The sequence below is a fragment of the Anomaloglossus baeobatrachus genome, chromosome 7, assembly GCF_048569485.1.
Source record: "Anomaloglossus baeobatrachus isolate aAnoBae1 chromosome 7, aAnoBae1.hap1, whole genome shotgun sequence".
Classification (NCBI taxonomy): domain Eukaryota; kingdom Metazoa; phylum Chordata; class Amphibia; order Anura; family Aromobatidae; genus Anomaloglossus; species Anomaloglossus baeobatrachus.
Genome location: NC_134359.1, coordinates 26143074 through 26167189, shown reverse-complemented (window position 1 = coordinate 26167189; position 24116 = coordinate 26143074). Strand labels below are relative to the sequence as shown.

Genomic DNA, 24116 nt, shown 5'->3' with positions numbered 1-24116 from the left:
CACACAAAAAAGCAACGTGTGCACATAGCCTAACATTAACTGATAATGATGACCACTGCTGCACAGACCACACTCATGTTTACTAATCCCAGGACTTTTGCACAAAAACAAGCGCAAAATAAAGTTTCCGAAAACGTTTGCAAAAAGTTTCAGTGATGCCTACGACAGCCAATCAGATCACACTGCCTTTTAATTTCTGATTTCTAGAGCTATAAAAGGTGGATTCTGATTGGTTGTTTTTAAGGGAACCTGCCAGCAATTTGTTATATACACAATTAAGGGTATTGCTGTTTGGGAGCTCACACCGCGATATAATTTTTGCAGAGATTCACTGTCTCAGTTGTGAGAAAGTTGGTGTAGAAGTTGTATGGAAATCAGGGACATCAGACTGATTCTGCCGAGTGCACGGACACGCCCCCAATGCACCTCCAGCTTATTTTGCATATGGCTCCTACTCGGAATTGCTTGTGACTGGCAAATCGGAACTCTACAAATAAGATATTCTAATTAAAGGCCAAACAACTACATATATATATATGTATGTATATATATATATATATATATATATATATATATATATAAGTGTATATATATATACATATATATATATATATATATATATATATATATATATATATATATATATATATATATATATATATTTACATATATGCCATATGTACAGTATATCTATAAATGTGTACATATATATATATATATATATATATATATATATATATATATATGTATATAGATATATATGGATAGATATATAGATATATATATATATATATATATATATAGATAGATATATATATAGATATATATGCCATATATACAGTATATACACATTATATATATATAGTGACACACTTTGCACTGGTTCATGATGTCCATTTTCAGCCGAGTTCCAGTATCACAAGCCGCTGTATTTACAATTTTGTTTGTTTCTTTGTTGTTTGGGGGGGAGAGACATCTTTATTGTAACCTTATTTTTTTTATTTATACTTTTGCTGTCATTTTTCATTGCTCCAATGGTTTTAAAATAATCTGAAACAATTAACTGGAAAATAGTTTACCTAAAAAAATCTTTATTTTTTTAAAGTATACACCTCTCCATTATTAAATATATTGCAAATGCCAAGTGTAACTTGGTCCTGCAGTCATACGTCCCTCCCATGTGCCCCTCTTACACTATATATATATATATATATACAGTGCCTACAAGTAGTATTCAACCCCCTGCAGATTTAGCAGGTTTGATAAGATGCAAATAAGTTAGAGCCTGCAAACTTCAAACAAGAGCAGGATTTATTAACAGATGCATAAATCTTACAAACCAACAAGTTATGTTGCTCAGTTAAATTTTAATAAATTTTCAACATAAAAGTGTGGGTCAATTATTATTCAACCCCTAGGTTTAATATTTTGTGGAATAACCCTTGTTTGCAATTACAGCTAATAATCGTTTTTTATAAGACCTGATCAGGCCGGCACAGGTCTCTGGAGTTATCTTGGCCCACTCCTCCATGCAGATCTTCTCCAAGTTATCTAGGTTCTTTGAGTGTCTCATGTGGACTTTAATCTTGAGCTCCTTCCACAAGTTTTCAATTGGGTTAAGGTCAGGAGACTGACTAGGCCACTGCAACACCTTGATTTTTTCCCTCTTGAACCAGGCCTTGGTTTTCTTGGCTGTGTGCTTTGGGTCATTGTCTTGTTGGAAGATGAAATGACGACCCATCTTAAGATCCTTCATGGAGGAGCGGAGGTTCTTGGCCAAAATCTCCAGGTAGGCCGTGCTATCCATCTTCCCATGGATGCGGACCAGATGGCCAGGCCCCTTGGCTGAGAAATAGCCCCACAGCATGATGCTGCCACCACCATGCTTGACTGTAGGGATGGTATTCTTGGGGTCGTATGCAGTGCCATCCAGTCTCCAAACATCACGTGTGTGGTTGGCACAAAAGATCTCGATCTTGGTCTCATCAGACCAAAGAACCTTGAACCAGTCTGTCTCAGAGTCCTCCAAGTGATCATGAGCAAACTGTAGACGAGCCTTGACATGACGCTTTGAAAGTAAAGGTACCTTACGGGCTCATCTGGAACGGAGACCATTGCGGTGGAGTACGTTACTTATGGTATTGACTGAAACCAATGTCCCCACTGCCATGAGATCTTCCCGGAGCTCCTTCCTTGTTGTCCTTGGGTTAGCCTTGACTCTTCGGACAAGCCTGGCCTCGGTACGGGTGGAAACTTTCAAAGGCTGTCCAGGCTGTGGAAGGCTAACAGTAGTTCCATAAGCCTTCCACTTCCGGATGATGCTCCCAACAGTAAAGACAGGTAGGTCCAACTCCATGGAAAGGGTTTTGTACCCCTTGCCAGCCTTGTGACCCTCCACGATCTTGTCTCTGATGGCCTTGGAATGCTCCTTTGTCTTTCCCATGTTGACCAAGTATGAATGCTGTTCACAAGTTTGGGGAGGGTCTTAATTAGTCAGAAAAGGCTGGAAAAAGAGATAATTAATCCAAACATGTGAAGCTCATTGTTCTTTGTGCCTGAAATACTTCTTAATACTTTAGGGGAACCAAACAGAATTCTTGTGGATTGAGGGGTTGAATAATAAATGACCCTCTGAATAAACTTTTCACAATTTAAAAAAAAAATAAAAAAAGAAATAACATTCTTTTTTGCTGCAGTGCATTTCACACTTCCAGGCTGATCTACAGTCCAAATGTCACAATGCCAAGTTAATTCCGAATGTGTAAACCTGCTAAATCTGCAGGGGGTTGAATACTACTTGTAGGCACTGTATATATATATATATATATATATATATTCAAAAGTTGAACGTGCAATAAAAAGTAACTTATCACGGCTAAATAATTTATTTTTGCATTCTGTATCCATTGTGACATACAGGCCTCCATAGGAGCTGACGACATAGACTGCACAATTTATGTAAAGAAGAATTAGTTGCTTTTTTCTTATTTAAGTTACTTTGGAGCCAATACAATGATTGCAAATGGTAACATGTCCTTTATAAAAGTTTTCCATGTCTCTTTCTCTCTGCTTCTGTCTTTGTGTTTTGACTGCAGTGGTGATGTCACATTGACAACATAAAACACCACTGCAGCCAATCACTGAGCTCAGCGGCTCTGCTTATGTAGATGGCATGAGCCACTGATTTCAAGGTTTGGTTACAGTGTTGGTAGGCACAGTCAATGGGATGTCACCACTGCAGCCAATCACTGAGCTCAGTGATTCTACTGTGGATGGCATAAGTTACTGACCTCAATGATTTGCTGCAGCACTGAAGGGCACAGTCAATGTGATGTCACCACTGCAGCCAATCACTGAGCTCAGCTACTCTAATGTGGATGGCATAAGCAGTTGATCTTTTCGATTGTTTGCAGCGGTTATGTGCACAGTCAATGTGATATCAACACTGCAGCCAATTGCCGAGCTCAGTGGCTTTAATGTGGATGGCATAAGCTGCTGACCTCTGTGATTGGCTGCAGTGGTAATTTGCACAGTCAATGTGAAGTCACAACTGCAGCCAATCACTGAGCTCAGCCACTCTAATGTGGATGGCATAAGCTGCTGATCTTTGTGATTGTCTGCAGCGGTTATGTGCACAGTCAACGTGATATCACCACTGCAGCTAATCACTGAGCTCAGTGGCTATAATTTGGATAGCATAAGCTGCTGATCTCTGTGATTGTCTGCAGCAGTTATGTGCACAGTCAACATGATATCACCACTGCAGCTAATCACTGAGCTCAGTGGCTCCAATGTGAATGGCATAAGTTGCTGATCTCTGTGATTGGCTGCAGCGGGGATGTGTACAGTCAATGGGAAGTCATCACTGCAGCCAATCACTAAGCATTGGTTTTACTGATATATTTGGCGTTAGCCACTTATCCAGTGATTGGTCAAAACAAAATTACATACGTAGGGCAGAGAGCTAACCCTGGACCTGGGGAGGGTGAGTATTATCTGATTTTGCTATTTTTCATGAGTGCTATCATTTGGGGATCACTGTTTTAAAAATGGAAACCACTGTAAATTTTCAAAAACAATTGTCTTAGTATATGGCAAACCAGCTGAGGACCATTACAGCCATGATTACATTGGTTGGTGGGTTCATGCTGGAGGAATGGTCAGAGAAGTTGAGCTACGTCTTGTGGGAGATGTAATTCCTTTCTTACCAGGCGCCTTCCACCGCACCATCCGCATCCGCATAGTTACTGTGCATGACTTGTAAGATTTGGCGCTCTCCAGGAGACTTGGTGCTGACTTTTCCATGTGTTTTGATCAGTGGCTAAAGTGAAATGTAACTTTTTCTTGAGTTTAGCGGAAGACCCTTTCCTCCTCCTCGCAGACCACCACGAAATAAGAAGGATGAGCACAGACGGATCTAATTACACTATGCTGAAGCAGGTTAGATGTTTAGCAATGTGGATATGTGTGCTAGTAACCCTGAGCATTCTCCATATCAGTATTACAAATATTTGGGGGTAACAGAAAAGAATTCGGAATTTGTAATTTTCATCTCAAAAAGGTTATGATTGTCCAGGGCCCTCAATGTCCATGCCTCATTATCATTAGCCATTCCTTCTCATTTCCATCTTATGCTATCCCCCTCAATTTTAGCCCCTGTACCCAGCCGGGACCCACAATGGCTGCCATGCCTTCTGTTCTAATATCTACATATCTTACCTGTCCTAAGATTGTAAGTTACCCCCCATCCTAAGGACAGGAGACAATATTGTAATCGCAGGTGATTTGACCTTTGGCTACTTTTTATTATTTGATTATAATGTATTTTTTTGTTCTTTGAGGAACCAAAACAGTTTTTTTTATTGATAAATTTGACTTGCAATACCTCACCTGACCACTTATTGTGCTGTTCAGCAGAATGTTAGGTAGAAACAAGAAGTGTATTACTGTGCATTCTATTGAACAGCACAACATGTGGTCAGTCAGGGTACTGCAAGTAGAATGTATCAATGGGCAAACTCATGCTTCATTTAGACTGCGCTCGGCAGAGATCACTTCTTGGGGTTCCAGCGTTCAGTAAGTTAATCCCATCCTATGAATAAATGATGCTTTGAAATCTTGGGACAAATCCATTAAGTTGTGTGGCGCTTATGTTTCATGGCATCTCTTTTGGTTTTTGGCTCTGGATGATCTGTGAACAATGGTGAGGTACTGCCAGTAAAAATAAATTATATATATATATATATATATATATATATATATATATATATATATATATATATTAATTTATTTTTTGTTATTAGCGGAATCTTCACATTATTCCTATTGATAAATTTTACTTGCAGTACCCCTCCTGACCACTTGTTCTGCTGTTCAGCCATACAGTTTTCCTATTGATACATTTTACTTGCAGTACCCCTCCTGACCACATGTTGTGCTGTTCAGCCATACAGTTTTCCCATTGATACATTTTACTTGCAGTGCCCCTGCTGACCATTTGTTGTGCTGTTCAGCCATACAGTTTTCCCATTGATACATTTTACTTGCAGTGCCCCTGCTGACCACTTCTTGTGCTGTTCAGCCATACAGTTTTCTTATTGACACATTTTACTTGCAGTACCCCACCTGACCACTTGTGCTGTTCAGCCAAACCGTTTTCCTATTAATACATTTTACTTGCAGTACCCTATCTTACCACTTGTTGTGCTGTTCAGCCATACAGTTTTCCTATTGATAATTTTTACTTGCAGTACCCTATCTTACCACTTGTTGTGCTGTTCAGCCAGCCCATTTTCCTATTGATAAATTTTACTTGCAGTACCCCTCCTGACCACTTGTTGTGCTGTTCAGCCAGCCCATTTTCCTATTGATAAATTTTACTTGCAGTACCCTATCTTACCACTTGTTGTGCTGTTCAGCCATATGCAAGGCTTCACCTAGTGGTAGAAATAAAAAGTGCAGCCAATTGCATCAATTCTGCAAAGTACTAATAGGTGTCAATCCCCTGCAGTTAAACAACAGCACTCATTGTGAGATAACAATGAAACACTTGCACCATCTGCATTTATTTTATGTGCAGCAATTGATGCGTTTTCTAAATTGTTTAAATATTCTCATGGATGTTTTTACATGAGGCCGTACCTAATTGTATCGCGCTCTGATGATTTTTTTTGAACTGTGTGATAATATATGTGTGTAATTGTGCCCTTCCATTTACTGGCAGCTTAACAACATTATCAGAATGATTGTATTCTTTGTCAGGGATTAAACAATGCAATTGCAATGGACTTTGATTACAGAGAAGAGGTTGTCTATTGGATTGATTCCAGCAGATCCAACGGAAGCCGCGTTAATCGGATGTTTGTGAATGGCAGCGACGTAAAGGTAGAGTATCATGAGCATATAAACTATGATCAATACGGCGGTACTAAGCATTCTATGCAAGATCTGTATCTAACAGCATCTTCCCTAACCCCAAAAATGTATAATATGATTGTCAGGTCCGGATCGTTATATGACCAAATAGAAAATATATTATATGGCCTAAAGGAAAGTGAGATTTTGTATGGTCCCTTTAATGGTTATTTAAAGGGTATTCCCATTTTTTAATATTGCGTGCCACAAAGCATCTAAAATAATAAACAAAACTACAAAATAACTTCAGATTATAAAAAAGAATGGTTTGTAGTCTTTAAACATGGAGACGCATAAGGACTGTATACATAAAACAATTGCTTTTCGATTAATTCTAAATGCACTGAATCAGCAGTAACTCGGCTGATATAGTGGGCATAGATTTTTGTTTATTTGCATGACACTTTTAATATAACTCTGATATTAGTCTTTGAGCTAAAAAAAAAATAAAAATTGGGTATTTCCCAGCTATTTACAAATTCTACTATATGATGTTGTAAAAATCAAAAACTACTTTAACAAGTTCCAAAAAGTTGAATCCACTTGCTTTTTACTATTTCTGTTGAAGGTGATACATAATACCGCTATACCCAACGCACTTGCCGTGGACTGGATTGGGAAGAACTTCTATTGGTTTGATACAGAAAAGCGGGTTATTGAAGTGTCCAAGCTGGATGGCTTGTTCCCCACCATACTTGTTAACAAAATGATTAAGTTTCTAAGAGACTTATCACTGGATCCTCAATCAAGGTATTACTCATAGTTAAAAAAAAAAAAAATGAAGAATGAGTTCATTATTAGTCTGGCTATAGAGGTAGAATTTTGACTTCCGGTTGCCACCACTAGAGGGAGCTTAGGAGCTAACTGAATACAGGTTATGGATTGAATATGAATTTCATGTATTCCACCACTAGAGGGAGCTAACTGAATACAGGTTATGGATTGAATATAAATTTCATGTATGCCACCACTAGAGGGAGCTTAGGAGCTAACTTAATACAGGTCATGGATAGCATATGAATTCCATGTATGCCACCACTAGAGGGAGCTAACTATATTCAGGTTATGGATAGCATATGAATTCCATGTATGCCACCACTAGAGGGAGCTTGGGAGCTAACTGAATACAGGTTATAGATTGCATATGAATTCCATGTATGCCACCACTAGAGGGAGCTAACTATATACAGGTTATGGATAGCATATGAATTCCATGTATGCCACCACTAGAGGGAGCTTGGGAGCTAACTGAACACAGATTATAGATTGCATATGAATTCCATGTATGCCACCACTAGAGGGAGCTAACTATATACAGGTTATGGATAGCATATGAATTCCATGTATGCCACCACTAGAGGGAGCTTGTGAGCTAACTGTATACAGGTTATGGATTGCATATGAATTTCATGTATGCTACCACTAGAGAGAGCTAAGGAGCTGAAGCTAACTATATACAGGTTATGGATTGATTATGAATTCCATGTATGCCACCACTAGAGGGAGCTAACTTAATACAGGTTATGGATTGAATATAAATTTGATGTATGCCACCACTAGAGGGAGCTAACTGAATACAGGTTATGGATTGCATATGAATTTCATGTATGCCACCACTAGAGGGAGCTAACTGAATACAGGTTATGGATTGAATATGAATTTCATGTATTCCACCACTAGAGGGAGCTAACTAAATACAGGTTATGGATTGCATATGAATTTCATGTATGCCATCACTAGAGGGAGCTAACTGAATACAGGTTATGGATTGCATATGAATTTCATGTATGCCATCACTAGAGGGAGCTAACTGAATACAGGTTATGGATTGAATATAAATTTCATGTATGCCACCACTAGAGGGAGCTTAGGAGCAAACTTAATACAGGTTATGGATAGCATATGAATTCCATGTATGCCACCACTAGAGGGAGCTTAGGAGCTAACTGAATACAGGTTATAGATTGCATATGAATTCCATGTATGCCACCACTAGAGGGAGCTAACTTAATACAGGTTATGGATTGAATATAAATTTTGTATGCCACCACTAGAGGGAGCTTGGGAGCTAACTGAATACAGGTTATGGATTGAATATGAATTCCATGAAAGCCACCACTAGAGGGAGCTAACACCGTGTATAGTCGTAATGTTAACCTCATACTGCCTCTAGTGGCCGCAGAAGATTAAATCATATTTTTTTAGTCATTTTGATATATTTAACTTTAACAATAACCTTAAATACATTTATACAAAAACAAAAGTAGATATTTTTTATTATCCATTTTTTCTTTGTGTGATTGAATATCCTGTGACATGAAAAAATATCTTTATTGAATTACTAGGAGTCAGACGCCGTAAGTGACATCGCTGTAGTTCACTACATATCACAGCCGCCGGCGTCCACCTTTACCCCTCATCCCCGGCGCATCAGAGGTAAAATAAATATTGGAAACTCGAGTAAACATCTTGTTTATTAACTCTGCATAGGTATTTGTACTGGATAGACTGCTGCGAGTATCCTCACGTCGGGCGCGTTGGGATGGATGGATCCAATCAAAGTGTTGTCATAGAAACAATGATTTCCAGACCGACGGCCTTGACGATAGATTATGTCAACAGGCGAATTTACTGGGCGGATGAGAATCATATTGAATTCTCCGACATGGATGGATTCCAACGACACAAAGGTAGGACACAAGGCTTATCCGGGGATATTTTCACATTTATGTATTTATGAATAATAAATTAATAAAAAAAAGTCTCCATTCTCATTTTTATGTTGCTAGCTGCTCTTTTATCATTTGACCTGTGCTTGAAAAACAAACATCTAATAATAATAATAATAATAATAATAATAATAATCATAATCATAATATTACTAATAATAATAATAATTATAATTAATATATGTTATTATTATTGTACCATTGTAATACACAAGTAATTAATCATTTGTTAATATTACTGTATAATTTCATTTTAATAATATTAGTAAAAATAATAATAATAATAATAATTAAAAATAATTTATTGCTGTATTATTTTTATAAGAATTTTAAATAATTTTCTATTTTCTATAACTACAATTATAAACATGACAATATTAATAAATAATAATACAATATTGTATTAATAATATTGAAAATGAATTACTTATTAATGTAATAATAATAATAATAATATATTTTTCTATTATTATTACTACCAAAATTATAAACATGTCAGCAATATTAATAAATAACTTCTTCTTATTATTAATATTATTAATTTATTGTTCTTTCACTTTTATAATTTAAATAATTTTATATTATTTTCTATTACTACAACAATTATAAACATGACAGAGAATATTAATAAATAATAATGCAATATTTTATTAATATTATCGATAATGAATTACTTATCAATGCAATAATAATAATAATAATAGTAATATTTTTTCTATTATTATTACTACCATCATTATGAACATGGCAGCAATATTAATAAATAACATATTATTATTATTATTATTATTAAAGATTTCTTTACCTTTTTCTATAATTTTGTAGGAATAAAAAAATATTATTGTTATTATTATTATTATTATTATTATTATTACTGAAATTATGCTAGTGATGAGCGACTCACAGATACTCTAGATCGGCGGGTTAAGGCCTGAGATGAATCCCAGATATCTGGCCAGACGTGAAGTCTATGGGGACCTGAATCAGGAACTTAAATGCGGTGGTAGAAGGTATATGGATTAAAGATGGATTGATACTTTCACCCATTGGGACACTGTCATTTTTCTTATATGCTTTCAATCAGAGAAACTGTCTGTGTGCATCTCTATTGGTGTAAAAATAAATACATTGGCATAGGATCCCCCTGTATTATTATATCAGCACAGATAAAGTCACGGCTACAGGCTGCAGCCCCCAGCTATGCATTTATCTTGGGTGTGTATCAAAGTGAAAGGAACCACATGTGGCTTTTTTGAAATTATCTAAATAATTATTTAAAAAAAATGGCATACACCCCTTGTCCCAATTTTGATACCCAATCATGATAAAGCCGACAGCTGGGAGCTGGTATTCTCAGGCTGGGGAGATTCATGCCTATAGGGCCCCCCAACCTAAAAATCTCAGCCTCCAGGATTGTCGTATCCATTAGATGCAACAATCTCAGAACTTTGGAGCTTACAAGGCTGTTAATGTAAAAATATCCAAGTTTTTATTATACAAAATTCATATTATATTAAAATGGTTTTGATCAGTATAGAAAAAGTACATATACGGTGCTACATAGCGAAAAAGGTGAATTACCACACATAAGTGGGAGAGCAAAGGTGATAACACCCCAAGTAGACATAAAGGGGCAAAGGGTCATACATAAATATAGATGGCTGGCTAGTGACTATGGCGCCTCTGTCTTAGTAACACCTTCCCTGATGAAGCCAGCAGATGTAAACCGTGCGAAACGCGCGTAGGAAGGCTCGTGGCACTGTCCTGGGACGCTCTGGTGTTCGCCCCTCTTCTTAACCATGTGTAAGTTTTGGGTTCTTAGGGTCTTCTCTATGTGACTGGCTTTGTACTGGCGATCCCTATCCGGCATAAAACGGACTTATGCCGATTTGGCTACACTACCTCATGTGTCCAGCCAGGGTGAGGGCGCCATATTTGTTAGTCATTCTGTGACTTTTTTCATGATTAGCCTGATATTTGGCAAATCTCTGTCCTGCCTTATGGATCTATGCTGATTGGGCTATATAGAATTATGGTTGTTACTAAGACAGAGGCGCCATAGTCACTAGCCAGCCATCTATATTTATGTATGACCCTTTGCCCCTTTATGTCTACTTGGGGTGTTATCACCTTTGCTCTCCCACTTATGTGTGGTAATTCACCTTTTTCTCTATGTAGCACCGTATATGTACTTTTTCTATACTGATCGAAACCATTTTAATATAATATGAATTTTGTATAATAAAAACTTGGATATTTTTACATTAACAGCCTTGTAAGCTCCATTTCTTCTTCCTAATATTATGTGCCATATGGAGTGGCTTTGATTTTTGATGCGAGATGTGCTTTGGTTCAATGTTCTTGAATCTCAGAACTTTACCTGGCTCATCCCAATTGCCCTGGTATGGTAATGAGGTAATAAGGGGTGAATAAGGTAGGAAGGGGTAATAAGAGGCAAATGAGGTAATAAGGGGTGAATAACAGATCACAGCTGCCACTAAGCCCTAGATTAGTAATCAAATTAATCTATGAGAATCCCCCCATTTTTAACCTGTAAGTGAAAAGAAATAAACATAAACACTGAAAAAATCCTTTATTTTAATTGAAATACAAAAAAACACCCTTTTTCACCCCTTTAATAACCCCTAAAACACCCAGGTCCGATATAATGCACATGAGGTCCCACGATGATTCCAGCTCTGCTAAATCTGAAGTGACAGTGCATGGCCATAGAACGTGACTGCCGGGTGTGATCATCTGGCAGAGACTGAGCCACAGTGATGAACAGTGATGTCACTCAGGTTATTTGCAGTCATAGCTGGAGGTTCCCATGGATTTCCACCTATGACCTCAGGTAACTTGACCTCAGGTGACCTCATTGAACTGAGTGACCTCACCTCAAGTGAGGTCACTGAGTTCAAAGAACCGCATCTCTTGACAGAAAATCAAGAGTGTTTTTGCCAAGAGATGCAGATTTGATGCTGACATTTCTACACCATACTCCTCCATCCAATCTACACCTCCTGGCAAAAAAAAACCCCCGCATTAAACTCCCATGCAATTTTGATGCGATTGTGAAGTGATGTTATGCTGAAATTTCTACACCATATTCCTGCATCCAATCTACACCTCCTGGCAAAAAAAACCAAAACCCCGCATTAAACCCCCATGCACTTATGATGCGATAGTGATGTGATTTTATGCCAGGAGGTGTAGATTGGATGCAGGAGTATGGTGTAAAAATTTCAGCACCAAATCTGCAACTCTCTGCAAAAAAACCTGCAGAAAAACGGTAGTGATGCTGTTTCGGTGCAATTTTCTGCCAGGTGGTGAAAATTTTGTGCTGTCTGCATCAGATTTCAGCACCAAATTTGCACCTCCTGGCAGAAAACTGCACCAAAATGCTGTCAAAATAGTTTTTGTGCATCTTTTCGCCAAGAGAGGCAGATTTAGTACTGAAATTTTGGGTTAATTTGGGGTAAATTAAAAAAAATCTCTAGGGACTAGTAGGGACCTTTCGAGTAATACAGAGATCTAATAATTCGGGATCTTTGATACTGGATGCCGAGAATTGACTTGTCTCATTCTTGATGTTCTTGGTCACACTCGGTGGGTGAGTGGGAACCGGGAGACTTTAATTTTGCAGGATCCTCTTCTATCTTCATTTCCATTCCGCTGTCATTGTAAATTGAGGGATGTAACGCTGAGATGTGTCGGTCCGGGGCACACGGGACTCAAAATTGTTTTGCTTTCAAGTCCCCTGCTTTTTGGATTTCCTGTTTACCGAATTGCTTTGCATTTTTAGCAGATGTTTTAACTGAATTGAGCGAAGTCTGCTGAGACCCGACAAATGTTATGTATCCGGAAAAGTTAGAGTAATGACATTTAAGCACAGATTAATAAGCACAGTTGCATCTGCCAAGACTTTGCCAAAGTCAGAGTCTACATTAATACTACGTCTTCCAATGTAATGAATGGGTTGAGAAAAAAAAAGTTTTAGTTACTCGGGATCTGAGGAATGTGACTCTGAAAACTCAGAAGACTTCTCCCTCCAAATGTTTGAGATTGGTGAATATATGAATTTTGCTCCTTTACTGGGGCTGCACCACCATAGTCCTGACCACCTGTAGACAAGAGGCCCTGGCGCTTTTATCCCATTTTTATGACTATGATACATTTTTCTACTTTACCAAAATGGCAGTACCAAAAGAGACTATATCGCCCGCTTTGGTAGACGGGTATAACCTGTTCCTGGTCAAAATTGTGCAATATACTCTTCTTCCTGAGAAACACAACTTTTCATAGACTTCTGAGGTTTCCGATGACTTTAATGGGACACATTGCAGTCTATAGACATGACCAATTATGCATATTAACTTCTTGTTACTGCACATGCTTGGTTTCTCATAGACTTCCATGGGCTTCACAGATTTTAATAAAGTTCTTAGAAGTCTATGGATGTGGCTGAGCATGCCTGGTACTAATTATTATTGCTCACACTTGGTTTCACAGACTTCTATGGGCTTCATTGACTTTAATAAAGCTCATAGAAGTCTATGGATGTGGCTGAGCATGCCTAGTACTACTTATTATTGCTCACACTTGGTTTCACAGACTTCTATGGGCTTCATTTACTTTAATAAAGCTCATAGAAGTCTATGGATGTGGCTGAGCATGCCTGGTACTAATTATTATTGCTCACACTTGGTTTCACAGACTTCTATGGGCTTCATTGACTTTAATAAAGCTCATAGAAGTCTATGGATGTGGCTGAGCATGCCTGGCACTAATTATTTTTTGGATACACTTGGTTTCTCATAGACATTTATGGGATTCATAGACTTTAATAAAACTCATAGAAGTCTATGGATGTGGCTGAGCATGCCTGGTACTAATTATTATTGCTCACACTTGGTTTCACAGACTTCTATGGGCTTCATTGACTTTAATAAAGCTCATAGAAGTCTATGGATGTGGCTGAGCATGCCTGGTACTAATTATTATTGAACACACTTGGCTTCACAGACTTCTATGGGCTTAATTGACTTTAATAAAGCTTATAGAAGTCTATGGATGTGTCTGAGAATTCGTGGTACTAATTATTATTGCACACACTTGGTTTCCCATAGTCTTCTATGAGCTTCATTGACTTTAATAAAGCTCATAGAAGTCTATGGATGTGGCTGAGCATGCCTGGCACTAATTATTTTTTGGATTCACTTGGTTTCTCATAGACATTTATGGGATTCATTGACTTTAATAAAACTCATAGAAGTCTATGGATGTGGCTGAGCATGCATAGCAACTACTTGCTACTGCACATGCTTGGTTTCTGATAGACTTCCATGGGCTCTATTGTCTTTACTTAGTGTCCGTGGAAATCTATACAGATTGTCACGTTTGTGAGGTAAGGCTGTTTTTATGCATTTTTTCAAAGCAAATTTGTCATAAAACCTGAAGAATTTCTTAGACTTAGCAAAGGGAATAAGAATCCTGATGTGTGCACACGATGAGTATTTTCTCCTTGCAAATTTGGTGCAGATTTGTCAGGTCAATTCCTTTTGAGGGGTTCTGCATATTTTAGGAGGAATTGAAGAGTTTCCTTGACATTTTGACATGTTTTCTATTTTAGAGGAAGCCAAGCAGATCCTCCAAGTTTTTGAGGAATTTTGCATTTTTTTGGAGATATTGAGGAGTTCCTTGTCTGTTGGCCGTGGTTTTTTTTTTTTTTTTTAGAGGAAACTGAGACGATCCTCCAAGTTTTTGAGGAGTCCTGCATATTTTATTAGGAACTGAAGTGTTTCCTTGTCTTTTTGCTGTGTTTTATTTTTTAGAGGAAACTTAGCAGATCCTGCAAGTTTTTGAGAAGTTTTGCATTTTTTTAAGAGAAATTTAAGAGTTTCCTTGTTTTTTTGACGTGACTTTTTTAAGAGGAAACTGAGCAGATAGTCTAAGTTTTTGAGGAATTCTACATATTTTAGGAGGAATTGAAGGGTTTCCTTGTCCTTTTGCCGTGTTTTACTTTTTTGAGGAAGCTGAGCAGATCCTCCAAGTTTTTGAGGAGTTCTGCATATTTTAGAAGGCATTGAAATCTTTACTTGTCTTTCTGCCGTGGTTTTTTTTTTAAAAGAAACTGATCCTCCAAACAGGGTGGATTGATTTAAATCACGCCGATTTAAATCATGATTTAAATCACGATTTAAATCAAAAGATTTTTTTCTATTTAAATCGGATCGATTTAAATCATGATTTTAATCATGATTTAAATCACTGATTTAAATCAAAAGTTTTTTTTTTAATATAAATCACGATTAAAATGAGAAGTGAGAGCAGTGTGCATGTGCGCCCATAGTTACACGGACGAAACTAGGGGCAACGATCTAACGCCAGGGTGAGGGGGGGACCCCAAAGTAAGTAAAAATCTTTTTTGTTTTACTATATGGCAATAGGTAGGTGTTTAAAAGCAGCATGTCTTAATTGTATAAACTATTAATAGCCTCCACATTTTGTTCATACTGCCCCTTTAATTCCACACTTTTAGCTTGGTTTCAGTTTTGGTTTAGTTTCTTTTTCCCTGCATTCACTTGACATGCCCAAACTTGTTGGATAGTCAGCAGTACTTGGCTCAGGCTGTAGTAACATCAGCAGTGCTTGGCTCAGGCTGTAGTAACATCAGCAGTACTTGGCTCAGGCTGTAGTAACATCAGCAGTGCTTGGCTCAGGCTGTAGTAACAATCAAACTTCATAAGTGATCTGTGTGAGCCATGGCAGCAGGTCGTAAGAGAGACCCTATTTGGGTTCATTTTGTTGAGATGCCAGCAGCAGATCTTGGAAAGAAAGGTGCAAGAGCAAAGTGCAAATACTGTCAAAAGGATATCCAAGGACTTGTTTGCCGTTTGAAATCACATTATGAAAACTGCAACCAGAAGGGAAATGAAGATGTCGATAGTGATACAACTAATGTCAATGAACCCCCACAGCTTCTTATGCACCAGGAGCCTAGTACTAGTGGTAAGTCTGGCAATTCATTTACAACCTATTTTTTTAACAGACATTTTACTGGGATGGTTAAAGTCTATGAAAAGAAAAATTTCTAGCACTGGTAGTTCTGGAGTATAGAATTTAAATTTATGTTAAAGCAATATTTCACAGAAAATTAACGCTAAAGGACATGTGCACCTTTATTTTTTTTAAGGTGCACATGTCCCCCCCCCGCAGTGCTCTTACCTCCGATCCCCGCAGCGCTGAGATCCGTGGCTTCATTTTGACCGTCCGCCTCCCGTCCTCCGGTTGCGGCCTACTCGCAGTGATCCAGCGGCGTGACGTCAGTGGGCCGCACGCTCCATTGAAATGAATGGAGGCGCGCTCGCGGACGGGCAGAACGAAGCCACGGATCCCCGCAGCGCTGACATCGGAGGTAAGAGAGCTGCGGGGGGAGGACATGTGCACACTGTGACTGGCTGCACCTTAAAAAATAAAGGTGCACATGTCCTTTAAGTAAAAATAAAGTGTGTATACGCTTATTTTTTTTTTATTGTAGGCTGCAATTCACTTTTGAAGTCTGCCAAATTGACCATTTTAAAAAAAAAACATTTTTAAAACTTTTGTGACATAATTTTTTTCAGTTGCTGAGGCTCTGATATTAGTTACCAGTATTACAGCAACCTCACCGGAAAACTTGAGTAGCATAACTTTTGAGACAGCCCTTATAGGACGAGGACCATTACATTGTTCAAAAAGTTTGTTTCAATATTTTCGTTATATTTCTTCAAATACGCAGTCGATTTATATTTTTAATTTCTGTGCTTTCAGGGTCAAATATGGCTTGTGCTGCACGTGACAATCAATATCTGGGTACAACTTCAACAAAGCAGCCCAAAAAAAAACTTTGCGTGCAACAAAGTGTAGAAAAATTCATCTTAAAGACTACGACGAGCCAGAAAGAACATTTTGATGAATTAATTGCTAAATTCATATTTGCAACCAATTCTTCTTTCCGACTAGTTGAGCACCCATTGTTTGTACAAATGATCGAAGGAATTAGACCAGGCTACAAACCACCAAGTAGATTTGATATCTCAGGAAAACATCTTCAGGCTGTATACGACATAGAAAGAGCGGCTTGTACAAAATATTTGAAAGACAAGGTTCTCAACATGAGCTTGGATGGTTGGAGCAACATCCACAACGACCCCATAATTTGCACTTGTGTCACAACAGAAGATGGTGAAACTTACCTTACAGACACAATCGACACATCTGGAAATTCACATACTGCTGAATATTTACTTGAAATTGCTAAGAACTCAATTCACCAATGCCAAGAACAGTTTGGATGTAAAGTAAGGAGCTTAGTTACTGATAACGCAAGCAATGTGGCAAAAATGCGAGCGGAACTGGCACAGGATGACACAAATGTCATTACATACGGTTGTTCTGCCCATTTGTTGCATCTTTTGGCAAAAGACCTGCATATTTTGGGTGTCAAGGAACATGTTGTAGAAATTGTTAAATATTTCCGCAATAATCATTTTGCACATGCAACCTACAAGGAAATGGGAGGACTGAAGTTGGTTCTACCACAAGATGTTAGATGGAATACCTTGGCTGACTGCTTGGAACTGTTTATTAACAACTGGTCAAAATTACTGTCCATTTGCGAAACACATCGGGATAAAATTGATGCTAATATACGAAGCAAAGTATTAAATCTTGGTGTGAAGAGAAATGCCGAGGACCTTTTGGAAAGGTTAAAGCCAATATCGATTGCGTTGGATAAAATGCAGAAAGATACTGCAACCATAGCTGATGCCACAGAAGTTTGGAAAGATTTAGAAGGTTCTCTAGATCTCTTGAACCTCTCAAACAATGTAAAGGTTGCAATACAGCACCGCAAGGACCAAGCATTAAAAGAAGAACACTATTTAGCCAATATCTTGCATCCCATCTACAGAGGGAAAAAATTATCTGAGGCGGAAATCAACTCTGCAATGGAGTGGCTCGCCAATACTAACCATGACATTGTGGCAACTGTGCTGAAATTGAAGTGTGAATCTGCACCATTTCAAAAATACATGTTTGCAGATAACGTCGTTAATGAACTAAAACCACTGGACTGGTGGAAGTCGCAATCACTTGTTCTTCCAGCAAAGATAATAAATCTAGCTACTCAGCTACTGACTGCATCGGCTTCATCCGCAGGAGTAGAGAGATTGTTTTCTTCATTTGGTTTTGTGCACACAACAGTCCGAAACCGCTTAGGAACTGCTAAAGCAGGACAACTGGTTTTCCTATTAAAAGTCCTAAATAAACAGTAGGCTTAAAGGACTGATGTATTCACTGAAGATGTTTGCTTACTTCAAACGTTAGAGATAGGCTATTGTTAAAAAGTACTTACTCTCTGTAGTTCAATTCTGAGTGTTTAATAGTGCAAATAAAAATTATTAGGTTTCATAATCAACTGTTTTAATATTTTTATTTGTGTAAAACAATTAGATTTGCAAAAAGACAAAGTTTTGCTTGTGTACAACTTGATTAAAAAATCTGATTTAAATCAAAAAAATCTGATTTAAATCAAAAAAATCTGATTTTTTTGATTTTTTTAAAAAAATCAAGATTTTTATCCACCCTGCCTCCAAAGTTTTGATGATTTCTACATATTTTAGGATGAATTGTAGAGTTTCCTTGTCTTGTTTTTTTTAGAAGAAACTGAGCGAATCCTCCAAATTTTTGAGGAGTTCTGCATATTGGAGGAGAAATTGAAGAGTTTCCTTGTCATTTTGTCATGTTTTCTTTTTTGGAGGCTCTGCTTGGCTTCCTCTAAGTTTTTGAGGAATTTTGTATTTCTTTTTAGGAATAGTTGAAGAGTTTCCTTATCTTTTTGCTGTATTTTTTTAGAGGAAACAGAGCAGATCTTCCAAGTGTTTGAGGAGTTCTACATATTTTAGGAGGAATTGTAGAGTTTCCTTGTCTTTTTGCCTTATTTTTTTAGAAGAAACTGAGTGGATCCTTCAAGTTTTTGAGAAGTTCTGCATTTTTTTAGGAAAAATTTAAGAGTTTCTTTGTCTTTTTCACATGTTTTTTTAAGAGGAAGCTGAGCAAATCCTCCAAGTTTTTGAAGAGTTTTGCATTTTTAGGAAGAATTGAAGAGTTTCTTTGTCTTTTTGCTGTATTTTTTAGAGGAAACTGAGCAGATCTTCCAAGTGTTTGAGGAGTTCTTCATATTTTAGGAGGAATTGAAGAGATTCTTTGTCTTTTTGCCTTGTTTTATTTTTTAGAGGAAACTAAGCAGATTCTCCAAGTTTTTAAGGATTTCTTCATATTTTTGCAGGAATTGTTTGTTTGTCTTTTTGCTTTATTTTTTTTTAGAGGAAACTGAGCAGGTCCTCCAAAGTTTTGATGAGTTTTGCATTTGTGTGGGAGAAATTGAAGAGTTTCCTTGTCTTTTTGCCGTATTTTATTTATTTATTTTTTTAGGAAACTGAGGAGATCTTCCAAGTTTTTGAGGCATTTTGCATTTTTAGGAAGAATTTAAGTGTCCTCTGCAAAACTTCCGAAAAAGAAAAAATGTGCAAACAGCCTTCAGTCCATGGACACATTGACCCTCCCTAGAGAATCGTATTCTCTCGCTCAGCTCTATAAGCTGTCTACACTCAATCACCAATGTGACGCCTGCTTATCTTGGCTCAAGCAGTAAAATATGACATCTCACTCTACTATTAACCATTTTACTTGAAAATAATAATAATAATAATAATAATAATAATAATAATAATAATAATAATAATAATCTAGTTTTAGTTAAGTAAAACAAGATAATTTTTTTCCAGATTATTTTTGCCCTATAAGCTAAAAATAAATAAAAATAAAAATCCTCAATGATCTTACATTCTAAAACTTCTTCTCCGATTCTATCAATGTTCTTAATAGAGTTTCTTTTCTATAAGCATATTGAGATTTCTGCACTAATACCTAAACATTTTGCTACATTTCTGAGCCAAACTAATTACCTCTGCACGGGCTGATACGGATTCATACAAGCGATTCCAGATTATGTTGCTGAGTATTAAAAGCAATTAGAGAAAGGCAATAAAAAAAACCCAAAAACCGGAAAAAAGCAACAACGATTTTTCTTGTTCATGAGTTATCAATGAGTTTTAGGCCAAGCACCCGCCATCGTTTTTACGTTTTTATGCACATTTGACGTTGTGTATTTTATGGGTTGTTACTTTATAACAATAGAAAAGAGCTGTTGTTTACAACACAATAAAAGCTAATGGCAAAGCAGAAAAGTAAAGCCGGTTACCATAGGGATCTAGCTCAACCAGTAAAACATTGAATTATATTGCCTTTTCCAGGAGGCTTGACAGCTAGGATGATAATCACCGCACATAGCAGGAACTCCACAGAAAGCAACAATTATAACACATTTTGACATAATGGATATCGGCTTTATGATATTTTTTTTCCTAATGTGTCTAACTTAAAGTAGTATTTTCTCCAACTCGGAATAAGTGTGACATTAGATACAATGTCAGTTAATAAATATCATTCCGTGTAGATATTGTTGTATAATACTGTGCAATTAATGGAAAATAACTGTAAAAAGCTTGTAGAAAAAAAAGACGGGTAAATTTCTAATTTTTTTTTTTGCATTTTTTGCATTTGATTCTGGTATATGGAGTTATGACAGCGAGTCATAAAAAGGTGAAGTGTGAACTTGTTATAGTTTATTTAACCCCTTAATGTTCTAGGACGTACATATACATCCTTGGTCTCCTTTCCTGTCTTTGATGTGGGCTCACGTGGTGAACTCACGTTTCCCCCCACACGTCGGCTGTGGCTATCGGGTACCAGTCGGTTGTCATAGGAGCATGGTGTCAGCTGTCATGACACACTTTCTGTGACTTCATGATTTTACTTCCTGTGAATGTTCACTTCCTGTTCACTCCCTGTGAATGTTCACTTCCTGTGACTGTTCATTTCCTGTGAATGTTCACTTCCTGTTCACTTCCTATTAATGTTCACTTCCTGTTCACTCCCTGTGAATGTTCACTTCCTGTGACTTCATTTCCTGTTCACTCCCTGTGAATGTTCACTTCCTGTGACTTCATTTCCTGTTCACTTGCTGTGAATGTTCACTTCCTGTCCACTCCCTGTGAATGTTCACTTCCTGTGACTGTTCATTTTCTGTTCAATTCCTGTAAATGTTCACTTCTTGTTCACTTCCTGTTAATGCCAAAAGAGTACCAAAGTCAAAAATCAAAAATATTTTGTTGCAATTTTGTAAGTCACTGAAAGGTCGGTCAGGGGTTCTGCAATGCCCTGGGATTGTAGTCGTGTCCCTGACTGACGCACTTCATGAAACAGGTTGTGTAAATGCTGGAACTGGTAGGGTGCATGCTCTCAGGGGCTTTTTGGCTTCTTTACCTCTGTGGCAGGCTCTAGTCCCGATAAATCAGTCAGACACTGTACTTTCTGCTATTACATCAGCTTTACTGTAGATAAACGATTTATAAGAACCTTCTTCTCTGTAAGACAGGCACTAATTCTTTAGAGGACAGGACACACATTTCCATATCACTTCTCTTAACCCAGCTGCTACAGAGTCCCAGCGGCTTCCAGGATCGTCGGTACCTACCGCTACAAGTTTGGGCAAAATGGCCAGGCTGATCCCCACTTCAGGAGTCCTTCAGCACTAGATTCACGGTGGTGGTCCATAGGACTTGGCCCCATGCTTTGTGTCCGTGTTTTTCCTGCCCATCCACTTGCCGCAGGGGTGCACTTCTGTTGCCCAGGAACTGTTCATTCTCTGCATAGCTTTAATCTCCTTCCTCTCCTAACTCCAACTCCTCTCCTTCTTTCTCTCTCCTCCTTTTTTCTACAACTGTGGGCCGGACAATCTCTGTTGTCCTGGCAGCGCCACCACTATGCCTTTCCATCTGATACTCCTGGCCAAACTTGGGGGAGCTCACCACCATTTAGTGGTAGCTGATGGGACTGTGACATGACCCATACTACTCCCATAAATTGCTCCACAACCGGTAATGTCGCGGGTGGAGGAGGGAACGCCGCGCTCCCCCACTGCTCGGGTCCGGCCGCTGCTGCTGCTTCGGCTGCCGCTGCTCGGTGGTGGCTGAGCGGTGGCCGGATACCGGGGACTCGAGAGGCGCTCCTCACCCGTGAGGGAAAAGGGGGATTGATGGTGGGGGATTTGATTATTGTCCGTGACGCCACCCACGGTTGTGGTGATAATAGTGACACCACCGCTGCTCTGGACGGGGATCCCGGGAGCGGTGACAGGAAGCAGCTTTGTTGTTAGTTCTCCCCTCCCTGGGTAGGGGGTTGGTTGTCCCGGGGCCCGGTGATGGGGTAGGGATGGATGGCAGGCGGGTTACGGGGCCTGGGGAGGTGCAGGGTCGCAGGGGCAGCGCTGTGCCGCACGGCACGGTGGTACTCACTCAGCCCAATGATGAAGACACAGTTCTCGGTAAAACACTCGGCTGGATGGACGGGTCCCACAGATGGCTGCGGTGTTGTTTCTCCCGGCAGGTTGATGGTGACTGCCTTTCCCTGCACCTATGAACGGTTGTTGGTTCCGATCGGTTCCCACTGGTAACCCACTCCCCAGCTTGGATATGGGCTGGAGGGGCCCCTTCTTGCCCGCAGGCTCTGGCCCTGAGAAACGGTTGCCTTGGCGGTGGTTGTGTCTCTCTCTGGTGGTTGGACTGTTGCCTTCTGTCGGGACTTAGCTGTTTGGAAACCCAGGAGGTCCCCTTCACTAATGGATTCGGCAAATTCACGGCGACTCCTAGCCTTGCCGGGGTCCGAAAGCCCCTGCCAGATGGTGGTGACTTCTCTTCGTGTACCGGTCTGGTACCGCCGGGCCACCGCCCGTCCACGGTCCTCACGGTAACTCTGATAGGCCACTCCTGCAGACGGTCACCACCGTCTGCCAACCTTGCTGTCTCGCCCGGGCCACACACCCGGACGCTGTCAGTCAGTTGCTCCACTACTACACTTTCCTCCTTCCACTTTCACTGTCCAAACTAGACTGTCTGCTTTTCCCGCCTCCAGGACTGTGAACTCCTCGGTGGGCGGGGCCAACCGCCTGGCCCACCCCCTGGTGTGATCATCAGCCCCTGGAGGAAGGCAACAAGGGTTTTTTTCTGGCTTCGGTGTGCCTGCTGGGAGTGTGGGGTGTGTAGGTGTTGTGGTCTGTGGCCCCTGGCTTGTCCAGGGTGCCACAGTAACATGACATATATTCAGTTGTACACATACAACACATGAACCCAGGTCTTCAGGGAGATTTTAAGGGCTCAGGTCACCCCCCCCTACATCCCCACTGCATTCATTCTCCATGGGACATCTGAAGATAGCCGGATGGACCTCCACTGATTTAAAGAATAGGTGATATCTTCCAAATCAGTGGAAGATTTATCAAAGGGACCCCATCCAGGCTCTATAATGCTCAGTTAGAATGGACTCCATCTTTGCTCCATTAATTCTCCATGAAACCGTTGGAGATAGCTGGTTGTATCTCCATTTATCCAAAGGATAGGTGATAACTTTTCATAATGGGAGCAACTCTGAAGTTTCTAAATAGACAATATACAACATATTCTTATAAATACAAAAGAAAGCTAAATCCTTGTAGTTAAACAGTGTGCAAATTCTATTCTATTCTATTCTATAAGAATACACTGATATTAAAGAGCTATTCCCATCATTAAAAGTTATCACCTATCCAATAGTTGATACCTAGCAGATTAGTAGAGGATCAACCAATGTGACCCCCAACAATCCCAAGATCAAGGATCTGAATACTCCTATGTAATTTTGTGAGTCACCACTGTGTTCATTTTCCATGGGACATCTGAAGATAGCCGGATTGATCTCCACTGACATAAAGGTTAGGCGATATCTTCCAAATCAGTGGAGGATTAATCAAAGGAACCCCACCAATCCTGAGAT

At 39.0% G+C, this 24116-nt stretch overlaps 1 protein-coding gene across 5 annotated transcripts in view; it reads left to right on the top strand.

Annotated features, from left to right (window-relative positions):
• The window catches only part of LRP1B (LDL receptor related protein 1B), a 2012817-nt gene that overhangs the window by 1757687 nt on the left and 231014 nt on the right, over positions 1-24116 (top strand). For 3 of the 5 annotated variants that reach the window (XM_075317167.1, XM_075317165.1, XM_075317163.1), the window contains exons 57-60: positions 4355-4440; positions 6241-6384; positions 6983-7164; positions 8905-9104. In XM_075317167.1, the coding sequence (XP_075173282.1) occupies positions 4355-4440; positions 6241-6384; positions 6983-7164; positions 8905-9104 (612 nt within the window). The remainder of the gene's footprint in view (positions 1-4354; positions 4441-6240; positions 6385-6982; positions 7165-8904; positions 9105-24116) is intronic. The other 2 variants (XM_075317168.1, XM_075317164.1) reach the window with 1 other exon arrangement.